Source organism: Drosophila eugracilis, unplaced genomic scaffold (assembly GCF_018153835.1).
Source record: "Drosophila eugracilis isolate 14026-0451.02 unplaced genomic scaffold, ASM1815383v1 contig_2147, whole genome shotgun sequence".
Taxonomy (NCBI): domain Eukaryota; kingdom Metazoa; phylum Arthropoda; class Insecta; order Diptera; family Drosophilidae; genus Drosophila; species Drosophila eugracilis.
The window spans coordinates 2364154-2390196 of record NW_024573030.1 but is presented as its reverse complement, the minus strand read 5'-3'; the positions used below and the strand labels follow the sequence as shown (position 1 = coordinate 2390196).

General features: G+C 42.1%; 1 protein-coding gene across 2 annotated transcripts in view; it reads right to left on the bottom strand.

The window, feature by feature from the left end:
• Positions 1-21046: 21046 nt before the first annotated feature.
• LOC108103282 overlaps positions 21047-26043 on the bottom strand; it is a 47765-nt gene continuing 42768 nt past the window's right edge. For both annotated transcript variants that reach the window (XM_017208693.2, XM_017208692.2), the window contains exon 4: positions 21047-24291. In XM_017208693.2, coding sequence (XP_017064182.1) covers positions 21407-24291 — 2885 coding nt within the window. In that variant the 3' untranslated portion in view covers positions 21047-21406. The remainder of the gene's footprint in view (positions 24292-26043) is intronic.

Below are 26043 nucleotides of genomic sequence, written 5' to 3'. Positions count from 1 at the left end.
AAATGCGAAATTGGGGCCAAAATCGATTTTCTCAAAATCGAAAATCGAGTGATAGGGGTACTTAGTGCTGGTCGTAAGCTGCACAAAACAGTCGCTCTTTTGGCTCTGCGGCTTGTTTTGGCCGAGCAAGAGCTAAAAAACCGAAAATAATATTGCAAATTTCTGTCAGAAATTGGTATTCCGACTTTTTAGCCATTAATTCAAAGCTCGCACAGAAAAACCAGAACAATATTGATAAAAGCAAGTATAGGGGTTTTAAGTTGCGGTATTTAGCTGCACAAAACAGTCATTGCTTTAGCTATGCGGCTTTTTTTGACAAAGTTAGAGCTAAGCAACGGCAGCAAGGCCATGCTCTCTACTGTCAAAAGACGTAGCTTAACTTTGGGCACAAAAATTCAGTTTTTCAGCCATAGCACAGCCAAAACTGGGCCAAATGAGGAATGTGATACCTCGTAGGGCTCGTAACTTGATTGCCATGATTCCCAAATGGTTTGCATTCAAATCTGGGAAACTTCATTTCAGGGCCCATTTTTGAAAATTTTGATGATGGTACCCCTTATCAAAAATGCGAAATTGAGGCCAAAATCGATTTTCTCAAAATCGAAAATCGAGTGATAGGGGTACTTAGTGTTGGTCGTAAGCTGCACAAAACAGTCGCTCTTTTGGCTCTACGGCTTGTTTTGGCTGAGCAAGAGCTAAAAAGCCGGAAATATTATTGCAAATTTCTGTCAGAAATTGGTATTCCGACTTTTTAGCCATTAATTCAAAGCTCGCATGATAAAAGCAAGTATAAGGGTTTTAAGTTGCGGTATTTAGCTGCACAAAACAGTCATTGCTTTAGCTATGCGGCTTTTTTGACAAAGTTAGAGCTAAGCAACGGCAGCAAGGCCATGCTCTCTACTGTCAAAAGACGTAACATAACTTTGGGCACAAAAATTCAGTTTTTCAGCCATAGCACAGCCAAAACTGGGCCAAATGAGGAATGTGATACCTCGTAGGGCTCGTAACTTGATTGCCATGATTCCCAAATGGTTTGCATTCAAATCTGGGAAACTTCATTTTGGGCCCATTTTTGAAAATTTTGATGATGGTACCCCTTATCAAAAATGCGAAATTGGGGCCAAAATCGATTTTCTCAAAATCGAAAATCGAGTGATAGGGGTACTTAGTGTTGGTCGTAAGCTGCACAAAACAGTCGCTCTTTTGGCTCTACGGCTTGTTTTGGCTGAGCAAGAGCTAAAAAGCCGGAAATATTATTGCAAATTTCTGTCAGAAATTGGTATTCCGACTTTTTAGCCATTAATTCAAAGCTCGCATGATAAAAGCAAGTATAAGGGTTTTAAGTTGCGGTATTTAGCTGCACAAAACAGTCATTGCTTTAGCTATGCGGCTTTTTTTGACAAAGTTAGAGCTAAGCAACGGCAGCAAGGCCATGCTCTCTACTGTCAAAAGACGTAACATAACTTTGGGCACAAAAATTCAGTTTTTCAGCCATAGCACAGCCAAAACTGGGCCAAATGAGGAATGTGATACCTCGTAGGGTTCGTAACTTGATTGCCTTGATTCCCAATTGGTTGGCATTCAAATCTGGGAAACTTCATTTTGGGCCCATTTTTGAAAATTTTGATGATGGTACCCCTTATCAAAAATGCGAAATTGGGGCCAAAATCGATTTTCTCAAAATCGAAAATCGAGTGATAGGGGTACTTAGTGCTGGTCGTAAGCTGCACAAAACAGTCGCTCTTTTGGCTCTGCGGCTTGTTTTGGCCGAGCAAGAGCTAAAAAACCGAAAATAATATTGCAAATTTCTGTCAGAAATTGGTATTCCGACTTTTAGCCATTAATTCAAAGCTCGCACAGAAAAACCAGAACAATATTGATAAAAGCAAGTATAGGGGTTTTAAGTTGCGGTATTTAGCTGCACAAAACAGTCATTGTTTTAGCTATGCGGCTTTTTTGACAAAGTTAGAGCTAAGCAACGGCAGCAAGGCCATGCTCTCTGCTGTCAAAAGACGTAGCATAACTTTGGGCACAAAAATTCAGTTTTTCAGCCATAGCACAGCCAAAACTGGGCCAAATGAGGAATGTGATACCTCGTAGGGTTCGTAACTTGATTGCCTTGATTCCCAATTGGTTGGCATTCAAATCTGGGAAACTTCATTTTGGGCCCATTTTTGAAAATTTTGATGATGGTACCCCTTATCAAAAATGCGAAATTGAGGCCAAAATCGATTTTCTCAAAATCGAAAATCGAGTGATAGGGGTACTTAGTGCTGGTCGTAAGCTGCACAAAACAGTCGCTCTTTTGGCTCTGCGGCTTGTTTTGGCCGAGCAAGAGCTAAAAAACCGAAAATAATATTGCAAATTTCTGTCAGAAATTGGTATTCCGACTTTTTAGCCATTAATTCAAAGCTCGCACAGAAAAACCAGAACAATATTGATAAAAGCAAGTATAGGGGTTTTAAGTTGCGGTATTTAGCTGCACAAAACAGTCATTGCTTTAGCTATGCGGCTTTTTTTGACAAAGTTAGAGCTAAGCAACGGCAGCAAGGCCATGCTCTCTACTGTCAAAAGACGTAACATAACTTTGGGCACAAAAATTCAGTTTTTCAGCCATAGCACAGCCAAAACTGGGCCAAATGAGGAATGTGATACCTCGTAGGGCTCGTAACTTGATTGCCATGATTCCCAAATGGTTTGCATTCAAATCTGGGAAACTTCATTTTGGGCCCATTTTTGAAAATTTTGATGATGGTACCCCTTATCAAAAATGCGAAATTGGGGCCAAAATCGATTTTCTCAAAATCGAAAATCGAGTGATAGGGGTACTTAGTGCTGGTCGTAAGCTGCACAAAACAGTCGCTCTTTTGGCTCTACGGCTTGTTTTGGCTGAGCAAGAGCTAAAAAACCGAAAATAATATTGCAAATTTCTGTCAGAAATAGGTATTTCGTTTTTTTAGCCATTAATTCAGAGCTCGCACAGAAAAACCAGAACAATATTGATAAAAGCAAGTATAGGGGTTTTAAGTTGCGGTATTTAGCTGCACAAAACAGTCATTGTTTTAGCTATGCGGCTTTTTTTGACAAAGTTAGAGCTAAGCAACGGCAGCAAGGCCATGCTCTCTGCTGTCAAAAGACGTAGCATAACTTTGGGCACAAAAATTCAGTTTTTCAGCCATAGCACAGCCAAAACTGGGCCAAATGAGGAATGTGATACCTCGTAGGGTTCGTAACTTGATTGCCTTGATTCCCAATTGGTTGGCATTCAAATCTGGGAAACTTCATTTTGGGCCCATTTTTGAAAATTTTGATGATGGTACCCCTTATCAAAAATGCGAAATTGGGGCCAAAATCGATTTTCTCAAAATCGAAAATCGAGTGATAGGGATACTTAGTGCTGGTCGTAAGCTGCACAAAACAGTCGCTCTTTTGGCTCTGCGGCTTGTTTTGGCCGAGCAAGAGCTAAAAAACCGAAAATAATATTGCAAATTTCTGTCAGAAATTGGTATTCCGACTTTTTAGCCATTAATTCAAAGCTCGCACAGAAAAACCAGAACAATATTGATAAAAGCAAGTATAGGGGTTTTAAGTTGCGGTATTTAGCTGCACAAAACAGTCATTGCTTTAGCTATGCGGCTTTTTTGACAAAGTTAGAGCTAAGCAACGGCAGCAAGGCCATGCTCTCTACTGTCAAAAGACGTAGCTTAACTTTGGGCACAAAAATTCAGTTTTTCAGCCATAGCACAGCCAAAACTGGGCCAAATGAGGAATGTGATACCTCGTAGGGCTCGTAACTTGATTGCCATGATTCCCAAATGGTTTGCATTCAAATCTGGGAAACTTCATTTCGGGCCCATTTTTGAAAATTTTGATGATGGTACCCCTTATCAAAAATGCGAAATTGGGGCCAAAATCGATTTTCTCAAAATCGAAAATCGAGTGATAGGGGGTACTTAGTGCTGGTCGTAAGCTGCACAAAACAGTCGCTCTTTTGGCTCTGCGGCTTGTTTTGGCCGAGCAAGAGCTAAAAAAACCGAAAATAATATTGCAAATTTCTGTCAGAAATTGGTATTCCGACTTTTTAGCCATTAATTCAAAGCTCGCACAGAAAAACCAGAACAATATTGATAAAAGCAAGTATAGGGGTTTTAAGTTGCGGTATTTAGCTGCACAAAACAGTCATTGTTTTAGCTATGCGGCTTTTTTTGACAAAGTTAGAGCTAAGCAACGGCAGCAAGGCCATGCTCTCTGCTGTCAAAAGACGTAGCATAACTTTGGGCACAAAAATTCAGTTTTTCAGCCATAGCACAGCCAAAACTGGGCCAAATGAGGAATGTGATACCTCGTAGGGCTCGTAACTTGATTGCCATGATTCCCAAATGGTTTGCATTCAAATCTGGGAAACTTCATTTCGGGCCCATTTTTGAAAATTTTGATGATGGTACCCCTTATCAAAAATGCGAAATTGGGGCCAAAATCGATTTTCTCAAAATCGAAAATCGAGTGATAGGGGTACTTAGTGCTGGTCGTAAGCTGCACAAAACAGTCGCTCTTTTGGCTCTGCGGCTTGTTTTGGCCGAGCAAGAGCTAAAAAACCGAAAATAATATTGCAAATTTCTGTCAGAAATTGGTATTCCGACTTTTTAGCCATTAATTCAAAGCTCGCACAGAAAAACCAGAACAATATTGATAAAAGCAAGTATAGGGGTTTTAAGTTGCGGTATTTAGCTGCACAAAACAGTCATTGCTTTAGCTATGCGGCTTTTTTTGACAAAGTTAGAGCTAAGCAACGGCAGCAAGGCCATGCTCTCTACTGTCAAAAGACGTAGCTTAACTTTGGGCACAAAAATTCAGTTTTTCAGCCATAGCACAGCCAAAACTGGGCCAAATGAGGAATGTGATACCTCGTAGGGTTCGTAACTTGATTGCCTTGATTCCCAATTGGTTGGCATTCAAATCTGGGAAACTTCATTTTGGGCCCATTTTTGAAAATTTTGATGATGGTACCCCTTATCAAAAATGCGAAATTGGGGCCAAAATCGATTTTCTCAAAATCGAAAATCGAGTGATAGGGGTACTTAGTGCTGGTCGTAAGCTGCACAAAACAGTCGCTCTTTTGGCTCTGCGGCTTGTTTTGGCCGAGCAAGAGCTAAAAAACCGAAAATAATATTGCAAATTTCTGTCAGAAATTGGTATTCCGACTTTTTAGCCATTAATTCAAAGCTCGCACAGAAAAACCAGAACAATATTGATAAAAGCAAGTATAGGGGTTTTAAGTTGCGGTATTTAGCTGCACAAAACAGTCATTGCTTTAGCTATGCGGCTTTTTTTGACAAAGTTAGAGCTAAGCAACGGCAGCAAGGCCATGCTCTCTACTGTCAAAAGACGTAGCTTAACTTTGGGCACAAAAATTCAGTTTTTCAGCCATAGCACAGCCAAAACTGGGCCAAATGAGGAATGTGATACCTCGTAGGGCTCGTAACTTGATTGCCATGATTCCCAAATGGTTTGCATTCAAATCTGGGAAACTTCATTTCGGGCCCATTTTTGAAAATTTTGATGATGGTACCCCTTATCAAAAATGCGAAATTGGGGCCAAAATCGATTTTCTCAAAATCGAAAATCGAGTGATAGGGGTACTTAGTGCTGGTCGTAAGCTGCACAAAACAGTCGCTCTTTTGGCTCTGCGGCTTGTTTTGGCCGAGCAAGAGCTAAAAAACCGAAAATAATATTGCAAATTTCTGTCAGAAATTGGTATTCCGACTTTTTAGCCATTAATTCAAAGCTCGCACAGAAAAACCAGAACAATATTGATAAAAGCAAGTATAGGGGTTTTAAGTTGCGGTATTTAGCTGCACAAAACAGTCATTGCTTTAGCTATGCGGCTTTTTTTGACAAAGTTAGAGCTAAGCAACGGCAGCAAGGCCATGCTCTCTACTGTCAAAAGACGTAGCTTAACTTTGGGCACAAAAATTCAGTTTTTCAGCCATAGCACAGCCAAAACTGGGCCAAATGAGGAATGTGATACCTCGTAGGGCTCGTAACTTGATTGCCATGATTCCCAAATGGTTTGCATTCAAATCTGGGAAACTTCATTTCGGGCCCATTTTTGAAAATTTTGATGATGGTACCCCTTATCAAAAATGCGAAATTGGGGCCAAAATCGATTTTCTCAAAATCGAAAATCGAGTGATAGGGGTACTTAGTGCTGGTCGTAAGCTGCACAAAACAGTCGCTCTTTTGGCTCTGCGGCTTGTTTTGGCCGAGCAAGAGCTAAAAAACCGAAAATAATATTGCAAATTTCTGTCAGAAATTGGTATTCCGACTTTTTAGCCATTAATTCAAAGCTCGCACAGAAAAACCAGAACAATATTGATAAAAGCAAGTATAGGGGTTTTAAGTTGCGGTATTTAGCTGCACAAAACAGTCATTGCTTTAGCTATGCGGCTTTTTTTGACAAAGTTAGAGCTAAGCAACGGCAGCAAGGCCATGCTCTCTACTGTCAAAAGACGTAGCTTAACTTTGGGCACAAAAATTCAGTTTTTCAGCCATAGCACAGCCAAAACTGGGCCAAATGAGGAATGTGATACCTCGTAGGGCTCGTAACTTGATTGCCATGATTCCCAAATGGTTTGCATTCAAATCTGGGAAACTTCATTTCGGGCCCATTTTTGAAAATTTTGATGATGGTACCCCTTATCAAAAATGCGAAATTAATAAAATCGATTTTCTCAAAATCGAAAATCGAGTGATAGGGGTACTTAGTGTTGGTCGTAAGCTGCACAAAACAGTCGCTCTTTTGGCTCTACGGCTTGTTTTGGCTGAGCAAGAGCTAAAAAAGCCGGAAATATTATTGCAAATTTCTGTCAGAAATTGGTATTCCGACTTTTTAGCCATTAATTCAAAGCTCGCATGATAAAAGCAAGTATAAGGGTTTTAAGTTGCGGTATTTAGCTGCACAAAACAGTCATTGCTTTAGCTATGCGGCTTTTTTTGACAAAGTTAGAGCTAAGCAACGGCAGCAAGGCCATGCTCTCTACTGTCAAAAGACGTAACATAACTTTGGGCACAAAAATTCAGTTTTTCAGCCATAGCACAGCCAAAACTGGGCCAAATGAGGAATGTGATACCTCGTAGGGCTCGTAACTTGATTGCCATGATTCCCAAATGGTTTGCATTCAAATCTGGGAAACTTCATTTCGGGCCCATTTTTGAAAATTTTGATGATGGTACCCCTTATCAAAAATGCGAAATTGGGCCAAAATCGATTTTCTCAAAATCGAAAATCGAGTGATAGGGGTACTTAGTGTTGGTCGTAAGCTGCACAAAACAGTCGCTCTTTTGGCTCTGCGGCTTGTTTTGGCTGAGCAAGAGCTAAAAAGCCGGAAATATTATTGCAAATTTCTGTCAGAAATTGGTATTCCGACTTTTTAGCCATTAATTCAAAGCTCGCATGATAAAAGCAAGTATAAGGGTTTTAAGTTGCGGTATTTAGCTGCACAAAACAGTCATTGCTTTAGCTATGCGGCTTTTTTTGACAAAGTTAGAGCTAAGCAACGGCAGCAAGGCCATGCTCTCTACTGTCAAAAGACGTAACATAACTTTGGGCACAAAAATTCAGTTTTTCAGCCATAGCACAGCCAAAACTGGGCCAAATGAGGAATGTGATACCTCGTAGGGTTCGTAACTTGATTGCCTTGATTCCCAATTGGTTGGCATTCAAATCTGGGAAACTTCATTTTGGGCCCATTTTTGAAAATTTTGATGATGGTACCCCTTATCAAAAATGCGAAATTAATCCAAAATCGATTTTCTCAAAATCGAAAATCGAGTGATAGGGGTACTTAGTGCTGGTCGTAAGCTGCACAAAACAGTCGCTCTTTTGGCTCTGCGGCTTGTTTTGGCTGAGCAAGAGCTAAAAAGCCGGAAATATTATTGCAAATTTCTTTCAGAAATTGGTATTCCGACTTTTTAGCCATTAATTCAAAGCTCGCATGATAAAAGCAAGTATAAGGGTTTTAAGTTGCGGTATTTAGCTGCACAAAACAGTCATTGCTTTAGCTATGCGGCTTTTTTTGACAAAGTTAGAGCTAAGCAACGGCAGCAAGGCCATGCTCTCTGCTGTCAAAAGACGTAGCATAACTTTGGGCACAAAAATTCAGTTTTTCAGCCATAGCACAGCCAAAACTGGGCCAAATGAGGAATGTGATACCTCGTAGGGTTCGTAACTTGATTGCCTTGATTCCCAATTGGTTGGCATTCAAATCTGGGAAACTTCATTTTGGGCCCATTTTTGAAAATTTTGATGATGGTACCCCTTATCAAAAATGCGAAATTGGGGCCAAAATCGATTTTCTCAAAATCGAAAATCGAGTGATAGGGGTACTTAGTGCTGGTCGTAAGCTGCACAAAACAGTCGCTCTTTTGGCTCTGCGGCTTGTTTTGGCCGAGCAAGAGCTAAAAAACCGAAAATAATATTGCAAATTTCTGTCAGAAATTGGTATTCCGACTTTTTAGCCATTAATTCAAAGCTCGCACAGAAAAACCAGAACAATATTGATAAAAGCAAGTATAGGGGTTTTAAGTTGCGGTATTTAGGTGCACAAAACAGTCATTGTTTTAGCTATGCGGCTTTTTTTGACAAAGTTAGAGCTAAGCAACGGCAGCAAGGCCATGCTCTCTACTGTCAAAAGACGTAGCTTAACTTTGGGCACAAAAATTCAGTTTTTCAGCCATAGCACAGCCAAAACTGGGCCAAATGAGGAATGTGATACCTCGTAGGGCTCGTAACTTGATTGCCATGATTCCCAAATGGTTTGCATTCAAATCTGGGAAACTTCATTTCGGGCCCATTTTTGAAAATTTTGATGATGGTACCCCTTATCAAAAATGCGAAATTGGGGCCAAAATCGATTTTCTCAAAATCGAAAATCGAGTGATAGGGGTACTTAGTGTTGGTCGTAAGCTGCACAAAACAGTCGCTCTTTTGGCTCTACGGCTTGTTTTGGCTGAGCAAGAGCTAAAAAGCCGGAAATATTATTGCAAATTTCTGTCAGAAATTGGTATTCCGACTTTTTAGCCATTAATTCAAAGCTCGCATGATAAAAGCAAGTATAAGGGTTTTAAGTTGCGGTATTTAGCTGCACAAAACAGTCATTGCTTTAGCTATGCGGCTTTTTTGACAAAGTTAGAGCTAAGCAACGGCAGCAAGGCCATGCTCTCTACTGTCAAAAGACGTAGCTTAACTTTGGGCACAAAAATTCAGTTTTTCAGCCATAGCACAGCCAAAACTGGGCCAAATGAGGAATGTGATACCTCGTAGGGCTCGTAACTTGATTGCCATGATTCCCAAATGGTTTGCATTCAAATCTGGGAAACTTCATTTCGGGCCCATTTTTGAAAATTTTGATGATGGTACCCCTTATCAAAAATGCGAAATTGGGGCCAAAATCGATTTTCTCAAAATCGAAAATCGAGTGATAGGGGTACTTAGTGTTGGTCGTAAGCTGCACAAAACAGTCGCTCTTTTGGCTCTACGGCTTGTTTTGGCTGAGCAAGAGCTAAAAAGCCGGAAATATTATTGCAAATTTCTGTCAGAAATAGGTATTTCGTTTTTTTAGCCATTAATTCAGAGCTCGCACAGAAAAACCAGAACAATATTGATAAAAGCAAGTATAGGGGTTTTAAGTTGCGGTATTTAGCTGCACAAAACAGTCATTGTTTTAGCTATGCGGCTTTTTTTGACAAAGTTAGAGCTAAGCAACGGCAGCAAGGCCATGCTCTCTGCTGTCAAAAGACGTAGCATAACTTTGGGCACAAAAATTCAGTTTTTCAGCCATAGCACAGCCAAAACTGGGCCAAATGAGGAATGTGATACCTCGTAGGGTTCGTAACTTGATTGCCATGATTCCCAAATGGTTTGCATTCAAATCTGGGAAACTTCATTTTGGGCCCATTTTTGAAAATTTTGATGATGGTACCCCTTATCAAAAATGCGAAATTGGGGCCAAAATCGATTTTCTCAAAATCGAAAATCGAGTGATAGGGGTACTTAGTGCTGGTCGTAAGCTGCACAAAACAGTCGCTCTTTTGGCTCTGCGGCTTGTTTTGGCCGAGCAAGAGCTAAAAAACCGAAAATAATATTGCAAATTTCTGTCAGAAATTGGTATTCCGACTTTTTAGCCATTAATTCAAAGCTCGCACAGAAAAACCAGAACAATATTGATAAAAGCAAGTATAGGGGTTTTAAGTTGCGGTATTTAGCTGCACAAAACAGTCATTGCTTTAGCTATGCGGCTTTTTTGACAAAGTTAGAGCTAAGCAACGGCAGCAAGGCCATGCTCTCTACTGTCAAAAGACGTAGCTTAACTTTGGGCACAAAAATTCAGTTTTTCAGCCATAGCACAGCCAAAACTGGGCCAAATGAGGAATGTGATACCTCGTAGGGCTCGTAACTTGATTGCCATGATTCCCAAATGGTTTGCATTCAAATCTGGGAAACTTCATTTCGGGCCCATTTTTGAAAATTTTGATGATGGTACCCCTTATCAAAAATGCGAAATTGGGGCCAAAATCGATTTTCTCAAAATCGAAAATCGAGTGATAGGGGTACTTAGTGTTGGTCGTAAGCTGCACAAAACAGTCGCTCTTTTGGCTCTACGGCTTGTTTTGGCTGAGCAAGAGCTAAAAAGCCGGAAATATTATTGCAAATTTCTGTCAGAAATAGGTATTTCGTTTTTTTAGCCATTAATTCAGAGCTCGCACAGAAAAACCAGAACAATATTGATAAAAGCAAGTATAGGGGTTTTAAGTTGCGGTATTTAGCTGCACAAAACAGTCATTGTTTTAGCTATGCGGCTTTTTTGACAAAGTTAGAGCTAAGCAACGGCAGCAAGGCCATGCTCTCTACTGTCAAAAGACGTAGCTTAACTTTGGGCACAAAAATTCAGTTTTTCAGCCATAGCACAGCCAAAACTGGGCCAAATGAGGAATGTGATACCTCGTAGGGCTCGTAACTTGATTGCCATGATTCCCAAATGGTTTGCATTCAAATCTGGGAAACTTCATTTCGGGCCCATTTTTGAAAATTTTGATGATGGTACCCCTTATCAAAAATGCGAAATTGGGGCCAAAATCGATTTTCTCAAAATCGAAAATCGAGTGATAGGGGTACTTAGTGTTGGTCGTAAGCTGCACAAAACAGTCGCTCTTTTGGCTCTACGGCTTGTTTTGGCTGAGCAAGAGCTAAAAAGCCGGAAATATTATTGCAAATTTCTGTCAGAAATTGGTATTCCGACTTTTTAGCCATTAATTCAAAGCTCGCACAGAAAAACCAGAACAATATTGATAAAAGCAAGTATAGGGGTTTTAAGTTGCGGTATTTAGCTGCACAAAACAGTCATTGTTTTAGCTATGCGGCTTTTTTTGACAAAGTTAGAGCTAAGCAACAGCAGCATGCCATGCTCTCTACTGTCAAAAGACGTAGCTTAACTTTGGGCACAAAAATTCAGTTTTTCAGCCATAGCACAGCCAAAACTGGGCCAAATGAGGAATGTGATACCTCGTAGGGCTCGTAACTTGATTGCCATGATTCCCAAATGGTTTGCATTCAAATCTGGGAAACTTCATTTCGGGCCCATTTTTGAAAATTTTGATGATGGTACCCCTTATCAAAAATGCGAAATTAGGCCCAAAATCGATTTTCTCAAAATCGAAAATCGAGTGATAGGGGTACTTAGTGTTGGTCGTAAGCTGCACAAAACAGTCGCTCTTTTGGCTCTACGGCTTGTTTTGGCTGAGCAAAGAGCTAAAAAGCCGGAAATATTATTGCAAATTTCTGTCAGAAATTGGTATTCCGACTTTTTAGCCATTAATTCAAAGCTCGCATGATAAAAGCAAGTATAAGGGTTTTAAGTTGCGGTATTTAGCTGCACAAAACAGTCATTGTTTTAGCTATGCGGCTTTTTTTGACAAAGTTAGAGCTAAGCAACGGCAGCAAGGCCATGCTCTCTACTGTCAAAAGACGTAGCTTAACTTTGGGCACAAAAATTCAGTTTTTCAGCCATAGCACAGCCAAAACTGGGCCAAATGAGGAATGTGATACCTCGTAGGGCTCGTAACTTGATTGCCATGATTCCCAAATGGTTTGCATTCAAATCTGGGAAACTTCATTTTGGGCCCATTTTTGAAAATTTTGATGATGGTACCCCTTATCAAAAATGCGAAATTGGGGCCAAAATCGATTTTCTCAAAATCGAAAATCGAGTGATAGGGGTACTTAGTGCTGGTCGTAAGCTGCACAAAACAGTCGCTCTTTTGGCTCTACGGCTTGTTTTGGCTGAGCAAGAGCTAAAAAGCCGGAAATATTATTGCAAATTTCTGTCAGAAATAGGTATTTCGTTTTTTTAGCCATTAATTCAGAGCTCGCACAGAAAAACCAGAACAATATTGATAAAAGCAAGTATAGGGGTTTTAAGTTGCGGTATTTAGCTGCACAAAACAGTCATTGTTTTAGCTATGCGGCTTTTTTGACAAAGTTAGAGCTAAGCAACGGCAGCAAGGCCATGCTCTCTGCTGTCAAAAGACGTAGCATAACTTTGGGCACAAAAAATTCAGTTTTTCAGCCATAGCACAGCCAAAACTGGGCCAAATGAGGAATGTGATACCTCGTAGGGTTCGTAACTTGATTGCCTTGATTCCCAATTGGTTGGCATTCAAATCTGGGAAACTTCATTTTGGGCCCATTTTTGAAAATTTTGATGATGGTACCCCTTATCAAAAATGCGAAATTGGGGCCAAAATCGATTTTCTCAAAATCGAAAATCGAGTGATAGGGGTACTTAGTGTTGGTCGTAAGCTGCACAAAACAGTCGCTCTTTTGGCTCTACGGCTTGTTTTGGCTGAGCAAGAGCTAAAAAGCCGGAAATATTATTGCAAATTTCTGTCAGAAATTGGTATTCCGACTTTTAGCCATTAATTCAAAGCTCGCATGATAAAAGCAAGTATAAGGGTTTTAAGTTTTGAGGGCCTCCTGTATAAAATCAAGGAACTTCTCCCCTGCTCCCTACTTCGTCATCCTGAGGTCCTTTCTTGCCGATCGAACCTTTGTAGTAGCAGTAAGGGACGCAAGATCCAGCTTGGCTCACATCCACGCAGGAGTGCCCCAAGGAAGTGTGCTTGGTCCATTTCTTTACACCATATACACAAGTGACATGCCAGTTCCGTCGCCCACTACAGACGCCCGTATGCTTTTGGCTACATATGCTGACGACACGGCGTTGCTTGCGTCCCACACATCTCAGCTGACGGCTTCGGCTGCAGTTCAGGACTGGCTGCGTGCGATGGAGCGCTGGACCAAGCAATGGAATATAGCCATAAACTGCAGCAAGTCGGCAAGCGTAACATTTACACTAAGGCTTACGATCGACATCGTCTTAAATTTTAACGGAGACACCATCCGGAACGCCACATCGCAGTGCTACTTGGGTGTACACCTAGACCAGCGGCTCATATGGAACACCCACATCACGGCAATCAGAGCTAAGTGCGACCGCAAACTTAAGAAGCTCGATTGGCTCCTGAGCGCGAAAAGTCTCCAGCTTTCGACAAAGGTTCTGATAATAAATGCAATTCTCACGCCAACCTGGACGTATGCGATACAAGTTTGGGGCACCGCGTCTAAGCACCAGCTAAACAGGCTGAGGGTAGTTCAGGCACGAGCTGCTAGACGGGCTTCCGGGCTTCCGTGGTACGTAACCAACCAGGCCATCCAGAACGACTTACGGCTTGTTCCCGTGGGCGATCTCTTAAACCAACACAGCAGCCGATACTCGGACAGGCTAATAGGTCACCCAAATCCTCTGGCTAGCAGGCTTGCCGACCCGCAATCTACTAGAAGACTTAGTAGATTCCACCCCAGCGACTTGCCATCCCGCTTAATTTCTTAAACTTTTAATATTTTGTAAATAGTTTTATTTTAGTTTTGTAAATATTTGTACATATACCCTAGGTACACCCATAGTACCATAACTAATTTCCTGATAAACGCCCGGTTATGTTCAAATGCCTGAACGATTCCGGCGAAATAAAAATGTAAATATGTAAAAAAAAAAAAAAAAAAAAAAAAAAAAAAAAAAAAAAAAAATATAGCCAGATTTTGAAAATTTAGAAATAAGCATCACCAAACCTTTGCGTTTTTGAGATACATATAGAAACCTACGTTTTCCGTCTGCCGTCTGGTAAGTTCTCTCACCCCGCCAGGAATTAACTTACCATCCGTTTGATGTCCGTTTGCAACCACCGAAATTGGGGCCAAAATCGATTTTCTCAAAATCGAAAATCGAGTGATAGGGGTACTTAGTGCTGGTCGTAAGCTGCACAAAACAGTCGCTCTTTTGGCTCTACGGCTTGTTTTGGCTGAGCAAGAGCTAAAAAGCCGGAAATATTATTGCAAATTTCTGTCAGAAATAGGTATTTCGTTTTTTTAGCCATTAATTCAGAGCTCGCACAGAAAAACCAGAACAATATTGATAAAAGCAAGTATAGGGGTTTTAAGTTGCGGTATTTAGCTGCACAAAACAGTCATTGTTTTAGCTATGCGGCTTTTTTTGACAAAGTTAGAGCTAAGCAACGGCAGCAAGGCCATGCTCTCTACTGTCAAAAGACGTAGCTTAACTTTGGGCACAAAAATTCAGTTTTTCAGCCATAGCACAGCCAAAACTGGGCCAAATGAGGAATGTGATACCTCGTAGGGCTCGTAACTTGATTGCCATGATTCCCAAATGGTTTGCATTCAAATCTGGGAAACTTCATTTCGGGCCCATTTTTGAAAATTTTGATGATGGTACCCCTTATCAAAAATGCGAAATTGGGGCCAAAATCGATTTTCTCAAAATCGAAAATCGAGTGATAGGGGTACTTAGTGCTGGTCGTAAGCTGCACAAAACAGTCGCTCTTTTGGCTCTACGGCTTGTTTTGGCTGAGCAAGAGCTAAAAAGCCGGAAATATTATTGCAAATTTCTGTCAGAAATTGGTATTCCGACTTTTTAGCCATTAATTCAAAGCTCGCATGATAAAAGCAAGTATAAGGGTTTTAAGTTGCGGTATTTAGCTGCACAAAACAGTCATTGTTTTAGCTATGCGGCTTTTTTTGACAAAGTTAGAGCTAAGCAACGGCAGCAAGGCCATGCTCTCTACTGTCAAAAGACGTAGCTTAACTTTGGGCACAAAAATTCAGTTTTTCAGCCATAGCACAGCCAAAACTGGGCCAAATGAGGAATGTGATACCTCGTAGGGCTCGTAACTTGATTGCCATGATTCCCAAATGGTTTGCATTCAAATCTGGGAAACTTCATTTTGGGCCCATTTTTGAAAATTTTGATGATGGTACCCCTTATCAAAAATGCGAAATTGGGGCCAAAATCGATTTTCTCAAAATCGAAAATCGAGTGATAGGGGTACTTAGTGCTGGTCGTAAGCTGCACAAAAACAGTCGCTCTTTTGGCTCTACGGCTTGTTTTGGCTGAGCAAGAGCTAAAAAGCCGGAAATATTATTGCAAATTTCTGTCAGAAATAGGTATTTCGTTTTTTTAGCCATTAATTCAGAGCTCGCACAGAAAAACCAGAACAATATTGATAAAAGCAAGTATAGGGGTTTTAAGTTGCGGTATTTAGCTGCACAAAACAGTCATTGTTTTAGCTATGCGGCTTTTTTGACAAAGTTAGAGCTAAGCAACGGCAGCAAGGCCATGCTCTCTGCTGTCAAAAGACGTAGCATAACTTTGGGCACAAAAATTCAGTTTTTCAGCCATAGCACAGCCAAAACTGGGCCAAATGAGGAATGTGATACCTCGTAGGGTTCGTAACTTGATTGCCTTGATTCCCAATTGGTTGGCATTTAAATCTGGGAAACTTCATTTTGGGCCCATTTTTGAAAATTTTGATGATGGTACCCTTATCAAAAATGCGAAATTGGGGCCAAAATCGATTTTCTCAAAATCGAAAATCGAGTGATAGGGGTACTTAGTGTTGGTCGTAAGCTGCACAAAACAGTCGCTCTTTTGGCTCTACGGCTTGTTTTGGCTGAGCAAGAGCTAAAAAGCCGGAAATATTATTGCAAATTTCTGTCAGAAATTGGTATTCCGACTTTTTAGCCATTAATTCAAAGCTCGCATGATAAAAGCAAGTATAAGGGTTTTAAGTTGCGGTATTTAGCTGCACAAAACAGTCATTGCTTTAGCTATGCGGCTTTTTTTGACAAAGTTAGAGCTAAGCAACGGCAGCAAGGCCATGCTCTCTACTGTCAAAAGACGTAGCATAACTTTGGGCACAAAAATTCAGTTTTTCAGCCATAGCACAGCCAAAACTGGGCCAAATGAGGAATGTGATACCTCGTAGGGCTCGTAACTTGATTGCCATGATTCCCAAATGGTTTGCATTCAAATCTGGGAAACTTCATTTCGGGCCCATTTTTGAAAATTTTGATGATGGTACCCCTTATCAAAAATGCGAAATTGGGGCCAAAATCGATTTTCTCAAAATCGAAAATCGAGTGATAGGGGTACTTAGTGCTGGTCGTAAGCTGCACAAAACAGTCGCTCTTTTGGCTCTACGGCTTGTTTTGGCTGAGCAAGAGCTAAAAAGCCGGAAATATTATTGCAAATTTCTGTCAGAAATAGGTATTTCGTTTTTTTAGCCATTAATTCAGAGCTCGCACAGAAAAACCAGAACAATATTGATAAAAGCAAGTATAGGGGTTTTAAGTTGCGGTATTTAGCTGCACAAAACAGTCATTGTTTTAGCTATGCGGCTTTTTTGACAAAGTTAGAGCTAAGCAACGGCAGCAAGGCCATGCTCTCTGCTGTCAAAAGACGTAGCATAACTTTGGGCACAAAAATTCAGTTTTTCAGCCATAGCACAGCCAAAACTGGGCCAAATGAGGAATGTGATACCTCGTAGGGTTCGTAACTTGATTGCCTTGATTCCCAATTGGTTGGCATTCAAATCTGGGAAACTTCATTTTGGGCCCATTTTTGAAAATTTTGATGATGGTACCCCTTATCAAAAATGCGAAATTGGGGCCAAAATCGATTTTCTCAAAATCGAAAATCGAGTGATAGGGGTACTTAGTGTTGGTCGTAAGCTGCACAAAACAGTCGCTCTTTTGGCTCTACGGCTTGTTTTGGCTGAGCAAGAGCTAAAAAGCCGGAAATATTATTGCAAATTTCTGTCAGAAATTGGTATTCCGACTTTTTAGCCATTAATTCAAAGCTCGCATGATAAAAGCAAGTATAAGGGTTTTAAGTTTTGAGGGCCTCCTGTATAAAATCAAGGAACTTCTCCCTGCTCCCTACTTCGTCATCCTGAGGTCCTTTCTTGCCGATCGAACCTTTGTAGTAGCAGTAAGGGACGCAAGATCCAGCTTGGCTCACATCCACGCAGGAGTGCCCCAAGGAAGTGTGCTTGGTCCATTTCTTTACACCATATACACAAGTGACATGCCAGTTCCGTCGCCCACTACAGACGCCCGTATGCTTTTGGCTACATATGCTGACGACACGGCGTTGCTTGCGTCCCACACATCTCAGCTGACGGCTTCGGCTGCAGTTCAGGACTGGCTGCGTGCGATGGAGCGCTGGACCAAGCAATGGAATATAGCCATAAACTGCAGCAAGTCGGCAAGCGTAACATTTACACTAAGGCTTACGATCGACATCGTCTTAAATTTTAACGGAGACACCATCCGGAACGCCACATCGCAGTGCTACTTGGGTGTACACCTAGACCAGCGGCTCATATGGAACACCCACATCACGGCAATCAGAGCTAAGTGCGACCGCAAACTTAAGAAGCTCGATTGGCTCCTGAGCGCGAAAAGTCTCCAGCTTTCGACAAAGGTTCTGATAATAAATGCAATTCTCACGCCAACCTGGACGTATGCGATACAAGTTTGGGGCACCGCGTCTAAGCACCAGCTAAACAGGCTGAGGGTAGTTCAGGCACGAGCTGCTAGACGGGCTTCCGGGCTTCCGTGGTAGGTAACCAACCAGGCCATCCAGAACGACTTACGGCTTGTTCCCGTGGGCGATCTCTTAAACCAACACAGCAGCCGATACTCGGACAGGCTAATAGGTCACCCAAATCCTCTGGCTAGCAGGCTTGCCGACCCGCAATCTACTAGAAGACTTAGTAGATTCCACCCCAGCGACTTGCCATCCCGCTTAATTTCTTAAACTTTTAATATTTTGTAAATAGTTTTATTTTAGTTTTGTAAATATTTGTACATATACCCTAGGTACACCCATAGTACCATAACTAATTTCCTGATAAACGCCCGGTTATGTTCAAATGCCTGAACGATTCCGGCGAAATAAAAATGTAAATATGTAAAAAAAAAAAAAAAAAAAAAAAAAAAAAAAAAAATATAGCCAGATTTTGAAAATTTAGAAATAAGCATCACCAAACCTTTGCGTTTTTGAGATACATATAGAAACCTACGTTTTCCGTCTGCCGTCTGGTAAGTTCTCTCACCCCGCCAGGAATTAACTTACCATCCGTTTGATGTCCGTTTGCAACCACCGAAGAGCAGAAGGCTCGACTTGTTCGACAGCGAGGTTCGAAATGGCCAGTTGGTGGGTGGTGTTTTTGTTGGGGGTAGAGCGTCTCTGCCGCAGTTGACGGCGACAGCGACAGCGCTGTCGGCGTGGCATGTGTGAGGTTCGGTTCGGTTTAGCTTGGTTTCGGTTTCAGATGCCAGATGCCAATTGAAGTTTTCGCACATGACAATTGGGGCGGCCAGTGGCGTTTGGATTGGTCACTGGCTGGTCGAGTGGTCACAAGGTGGTGGAGCAGCGGACGCCGGAGGGTGACCAATGGAGGTAGCTCACTAGTGCACTCTCTTTTCTTCTGTCGCTCTTTCTCTTTCTCCCCTTTTCCACATGTTTCGGCAAAATGAATGCAAGGGCGACACCTGGTGTTTGGTATCGCCACCACATCAATAAAGGCATCCGTTTTTCGTCTCACGATCGTTTTCGGTTCTGGGTTTATGGTTGCCTACTCTTAGGCTGCTGCGTCGGTTGCTATAAAATTCCTTTATGGCAAATAAAAGTCGCTTGCTGGCTGGCTTACAGTTTTTCAATTGTATTTTTATATTTTTTGTATTTTCGTAACACAGACAACTATCTTTTAAATATTAATTTTTAAATTTGTGGTTTTTTGTTTTACTTTTCGTATTTTCGTTATTGTTACTTTCAAAAAATTACACACATTTGAAAAATATTTTTTGTTTTTTCGGTTTTATTTGTTTTTTGTTTTTCTGAATTCGCCTTTCTTTGCTATTGCTCTCGGACAAATGAGACAATGTCCTGGTTTACTTTTTTTGTTTTTTAGTATAAAGTTTTTCTTTCGTTTTTATAGCTACAATTAATTTTCTAAGATTTAATGATAGTTTTAGTTTGCTTCGTTTCGTTTCGGTTTCCATTCGCCTCTGCTCTGCTGCTTTTGTTGGAAGAAATAAATATTGTTAATTGGTAACCAAAAAATTTGCCAAATAATATATAACTCGTGTGATGGATTTTTTAATTTTCATAAATTTTTGTTTATTCAGTTTTTGCTTTATATGTATGTTTTATATATGTATGTGAAACACAATGCATTAAAACCTCATTCTTAAATTTAGTACTTGTCGAATTTCATAAATTATGCACGATAAACTTCGTCGATAAAAAACTGGGGAAATCGCCCGTATTAAGGCAATTGCCTTGGTAATTAACTGCTTTAGTAGGGGGATTTCCCGATTTCCAGGTGGGTTTTTTTAAGGGGACTCAAAACAAAACAAGGTGTAAACTAATGTTGCGCCTTTGAATTTTGCTCATAAAAATGGTATTTTTACTACAAAAACAAACAATATTTAATTATTAAAAATTTTGGATCTCAATCTTTTGTTTTAGTTTCAATCAAATAACGAAAATCAACAGCAAAAAAACAATTCTTAAAAAAATGTACTCGTTCGTGTCCTTCCTTTCTTCGTCCTTTTCATTGTCCGCTTTCCTGCCTTCTATCGTCTTTTTTATCCTTCTGTCTTTTTTTGTTTTTTTTTTTGTTTGTTTGTTTGTTTGGAGCAAGAAAACAATTTTCGTTCTCAGTTCTTCAGTCTTCTAAATCTAGTTTTTTGTCGTTTTGTTTGTTTGTTTGTTGTTGTTGTTTCGGTATTTTCTCGTTAATTGCTTTCTTACGTTTTCTTATATTTCACTTGAAGTTTTACGTACAAATTTGCATCTTCGTCTTCGTTTTTTTTTTTCAATTTGCATTCTGCCTCAATTTTTATGCATGCTTTTCCATTTCAGCTTAGACTAAAATTGTTTAAAAAAAATTTGTGTTTTACATTTATATTTATTTATGTATGTAAAAAAATTTGATTATTTTTCGTTTTTTGTTTTAATTTAAATTACATTTAATAATAGAATTATGTCTAGGCAAAAAAAAAAAAGGAAAGGAGAAGGTGATGGGGAAGAGGAAAGGAAATAAATCAATGGGAAAATCGAATACATATATACGATAATCATAATTAGAATTAGAGTAAGAGGATTTTTACAAGTGTTCGTCTTTAGTGCTAGGGATCTAGATTTTCTAAAAAATGTACATCGATGAAAAAAATATTCATTCACTCGCCCCATATCGATAATATGGTATATATATATTCATATAGTAATGCATTTAAGTTTAGAGTATAATTTTGCTTATTTTTGTGGCTCACTGGGGAGCAGAATTTTTCATATTTTTTTGTTTGTTTGTTTGTTTTGTTTTACGTTTAGTTGTAGTAGGTTTCTTTATCAATTTTTACAAATCCTTTTCGGTTTTTTTTTTCTTCCCTTACTTAGTCCTAGAAAATACACTGGAAAACGTGTGTCCACACAATTACTCTCTAAGCGATTATATTATTACATTTACGTATATTTTTATACTATATTTATATATATATATATATATATATATAGATATTTATATATATGTATAAATTACAAGCATGAAAAAAAGTTGGAAAAAAATGTGTTGTTTGTGTGTGTTTTTGTTTCAATAAAAAAAAAAAAAGTTCGAATCTTTAAAATTATATTACATAACGGTTATTGCTTTGGTATTAAATGCCTCTGGTCGTTTTTTTTTCGTCGCCTGGAAGGAGCTGGATGGGGTTCTTTTTTCAAAAAAGTCATATTTACAAAGGGGGCCTTGGTTTTTTTTTGTTGTTTTTGTTTCTTTTTTGACACCTTTAGAAGATGCGCGACATTATGCGACTGCGACTGGTCTGCTGCTGCTGCTGCTGCTGTTGCTGCGGCTGCGGCTGCTGATGCTGATGCGGTTGCTGCTGCAGTGGCGGTGGTGGCGCCAGCGGCACGGGAAAACCACTGAAAAGTCATGCCTCCTCCTTAAGCGATATGGGATGGATGCCGGTCATGCTAGAGGAGGCATTGGAGTCATTATCGCCACTCACGCTGCCCGGCAGTGAGAGATTGTGACCGCTGACGAACTGCGGTGGATAGCCAACAACACCCATCGGCGACAGTTGTTGTTGCTGCTGCTGGGACTGTTGTACCGCTTGCGCTTGTACCGCCTGAGCCTGTACCGCTTGCGCCTGCTGGGCAGCAGCCTGGATATGCTGGGCGGCAGCCTGGGCAGCCTGAGCGGCCGCCACTGCATTCGCAGCTGCCGCCGCCTTACCCTGATTGACCACACACTTGCGCATATGCTTCTCTAGCGTCGAGGGAACACTGAAGGGCATGTCACAGAAACGGCAACGGTACACATCCTTGCCAGTTCGTCCATGGGTCTTCATGTGACGCGTCAGCTTGGAGCTCTGGGCGCAGGCGTAGGAGCAGAGTTCACACTTGTAAGGCTTTTCGCCGGTGTGACTTCTTCGGTGAACCGTAAGATTCGAACAGTTCTTGAACACCTTGCCGCAGAATTCGCAGGTGTCGTTGCGCTGGCGACTCTCCTTCTTGAGCAGCGGTCCTTGGATCAGCGAGTTGGCACCTCCCAAGCCCAGAGGCTTCAGCTTGAGGTTCTCAAACAATGCCTCATTACGGTGGAGTGCTTGTGACATTCCCCACCAATCGCCACCGTCCATCTTCATGCGCTTACTCAGTTCGAAGGGATTGGGGAAGGGATTGAATAGTGGGACCTGCGAGGGTGCACCACCATCCTGAGGCTGCTGGAACATGTTGCAGTTCTTCGCAAACTCATCCCTTAGGCGTAGTGCGGCCACGGGCAGACCATTTAGCTTGTCACCCAAAGGAGCACCAGCTCCCCGATTATTATTGTCCGCTGCTGCAGCAGCTGCTGCGGCGGCGGCGGCTGCCTCCTTGCGTCCAGATTCCTGCAGTGCCTGCTTATAGGCCTCACTGTACTGGGCAATGTTGGACAGACCGAACTTATCCATCAGTTCACCCACCAGCGAAGTAGCTCCCGAGCTTGTTGTCTTAGGACTCTGGCTTTTGCCGTCGATGCGATTGCTCACACTGAGATCCTCCGCCTTGTAGTCCATATCTTCGCACTCCTCCAGCTCATCCTCGTCCTCATCCTCACCATCGAGATCACCATCGCCATCAGGATCGTTATCGCCATCGCCCAACTCCTCTTCCGACTCATCAGGATTGGGATCCTCGTCGTTGTCGGCCTCATTGGTTTCCAGCGAATCGGCATTGCTGCCATCGTCCTGATTGTCCTGGTTATCCTGCTCATCCGCCGGACTGCGGTGCACTCGCATGTGCTTCATCAGCTTCTGGATGTGCGAGCACTCAAAATCGCAGGCTGTGCACTTGTAGGGCTTCTCACCAGTGTGTGTTCTCTGGTGAATGATCAGGTTGTTCTCGAATCGGAACTTCTTGTCACAGTAACTGCAAGCGAAGCAATTTGCCGGTTCCTGCAACAGCACATCGCCCGTTTTCGATGGTGGTGTGCTCGCCGAACGTGGTGTGCTGGCCAGGATTAAGCCCAAGCTGCCATTTTCGGAGCTACCATCACCCAGTTTCTCTGGGGGTGTTAGAGAATGGGGTCGCGGGATTGTTGCCAGTTGCTGTTGCTGCTGCTGTTGCTGCTGCGAGGGCGATGGGCTCGCGAAATGCGGCGATTGCTTCTGTCGAGGACTCGGCGAGCTCGAGTTAACAGTGCTGCCAGCTCCAGGGCTTGTTGTGCCCGCAAGCTGACGCAATCGCTGCGAGTAAAAATCCATCTGCTGTGGTTCCAGCTTCAGGGATCCACCAGCTCCTCCAACCAGACCGGTAGTGATCTGCTGTTGCTGTTGGGATTGCTGCACCGATTGCTGTTGCTGTTGTGCTGTCTGATGTTGCTGCTGTGCAGCCTGTTGCTGTTGCTGCTGTTGCACAGCTTGTTGTTGCTGTTGCTGCTGCTGTTGTTGCTGCTGAGAGCTGAGAGATGGTGGCGGCAGTGCAGCCGGAGGTACCGAGCCCCTTTGGCTGCTACTGCTACTAGAAGACGGGGGACGTTGCTCACCCGATCCAGGGACGACTCCACCCACAACCTGACCATTGGCATTGAATTGGGCCTGAGCAGCGGCAGCGGCGGCAGCCAGATTAAAGCCATGGTGGCGGAACTGCTCGCTGACCAGCTGCTCCATGCGGTAGTGATCGGCGGGCGAGGGGCGTCCAAAGAGTGGCGCCACGGTAGGAACTACATTTCCGGCCTGGGCCAAAGCTGGTGGTAGTGGCATTCGCAGCAGCTGGAAGGGATTGGCATGCATCGCCTCTGGCGGCGGCAGCAATGGATGATGACGCATGCCAGCGGCCATGGCCGAAGCCAGATTCTCTCGCTGTTGCTGCTGTACGCGTTGCTGTTGCTGCTGTGCCTGCTGTTGTTGCTGTTGCAGCTGCAACTGTTGCTGCTGCTGCTGTTGCGGTGAGCCAATGCTGCTGCTGTTGCTAATGCTGCCACCGCTGGTATTCACCAGCGAATTGGAGCAAACTGAGCTAACCGATGTGGACAGAATGGCCGTACCGGCTGCCACCGGACTGCTTCTCTTGCCCGCCGTCGTTGCTGTGGGATTTGGGCTAACCGCTGGCTGTGGACTTGCCAAGCCAGAAGCGGAAGCTGCAGCGGCGGCAGCGGCAGCCAAGGCCAGAGCACTGTTGTTAAGGGCAGCGGGTGTGGCCACTGTTAAAGTGGCACCACCACCGGGACTCTCCACATAGATTTTCACTCCATGCGAATGCTGGACGTGCTGGATGAGGCGCCAAGCGGAGGTGTAGCGGGTTTTGCACGTGGAGCATGTGTAGTTGCTGGGTTCTGGAAGAGAAGAGAGTGGAATATTGATTTTAGTATATCGTTAAAAGAAAGAAAATTATTATTATGATTAATTAACACACTTTTCCCCCCTCTAAACAAACAAGCATTTGCAACTATTAAAGTAACAATTTAATCTTTAAATTGCATTACCAGCTTAGCTAGCAAATTTTGGCGGTGTAAATTCTGGTTGCCTGGCAATTTTCGTTATTAATTATTAATGAGCATTTTGCGGAGGCGCGGATCCTAGCCAGTATTTATTTATTTATTGATTTTGCAGAGCGGTTGGCATGCCAAAATGCGCCAGGACACGCATGAAACTCCGGACTCGGACGGAGATTGCCAATATAGCGAAGGATATTGGCCCATGCAAAATCACAAACACACAAGCAAACACACATGTGTGTCGTTTAGTTTGTTGCGGTTTTGTCGCGACATTTGTTAATTTGCCATGGCGGAAATGGCAGCCCTAAAAACCACCCACCGAATGTCCTGCGTCCTGCGTCCTGTTTGCCATGTCCCATGGTCCTGCGACACATGTGCCGCCCCGCGCAACAGATGTAAAATTGGAAAATTTATGAAAAATGTGCAGAAGAAGAGACTTTTCCTGTTCGGTTTTTTCGTTTTTCGATATGTTTCTCTTTTTTGCGTCACCACTAAAAACCGAAAATTTTCTAATAAATAAAAATTGAAAGCCAAGGCAAAGAAGGAGGCAAGGATCTGGCCACATGTCGCCACCGAGGACAACAAGGTGTTAATGTCATCGAAACTATGGCGAACGAACTACCCCCGAGATGAGGACGCACTCTGCATTTAAATGACGCCTTTAAAACGCACGAAATGAAAATTTCCCGAAAATTATCCATAAAAATGAATGGAAATGGAAAGGCACGAGACAGGACACGCATTCTCCACACTTTTCCTTTTTTTTTTTTCTCTCTTTTTTATTTTTTTATGTGAATCTACATTAAACTTGTGCTGGCTGGCCAAAAAGAGGGAAGGGGAAGGGGAGTAAAACTGAAACAGCTTCCTGGCGCTGTCAAAGGTGAGTCGTGTTTAACATGATTTCATCGCGCGACCCCTTTGGCAGCGGGGTTTTGGGTTCACGTTCGGGATCAGGATCGAGATCCTGAGATCAGGGATCGCTGGCCCGCATGCCACAGGAAATGCAAATGAATCTGACAGATAATACGTTTTCAATGCCTCATCCCTTTCCCTTTTCCCTTTCCCTTTACTACTTTTTTACAGAAAACACACAAGAAGCAACCCTTGAATCCTGCACGCGGAAAGGGTTGTACGATCGAGAAAAAAAAGAGGTAAAAGTTGTCGAAAAACATCGGGCATTATTTGTCTGATCCTTGATCACACAGCTCGCGATGCGCACGCGCTTCAAAATAATTATTAAGATAGAAAAAAAAAAAACACAACAAGGAAGAGGTAAAACACAAAAGGCGCGGGCTTGGCACGTTCTGATTCTGTCAGCTGTCGAATGCGGGAAGATCCGGCACGGAAAATAAATTTAAATATTATTGGGACTTCTCCAAAAAAAATAAAAAGGGACTCATTAATAGACTTTTTTTTTAGGGAATTAGGAATTAGGAAAATGGTTATTAGGCTGCAGAATATTCACAACAAAAAGATATTCATGTCATGTAGCAAAACTTACTTTCAGCTGCTCTTTAAAAATACTAAAAAAAAAGGAAAGGGTTTTCCCTTTAAAGCGTTTAAAACTTGAAAAGAAAACTTGAAGCTGCA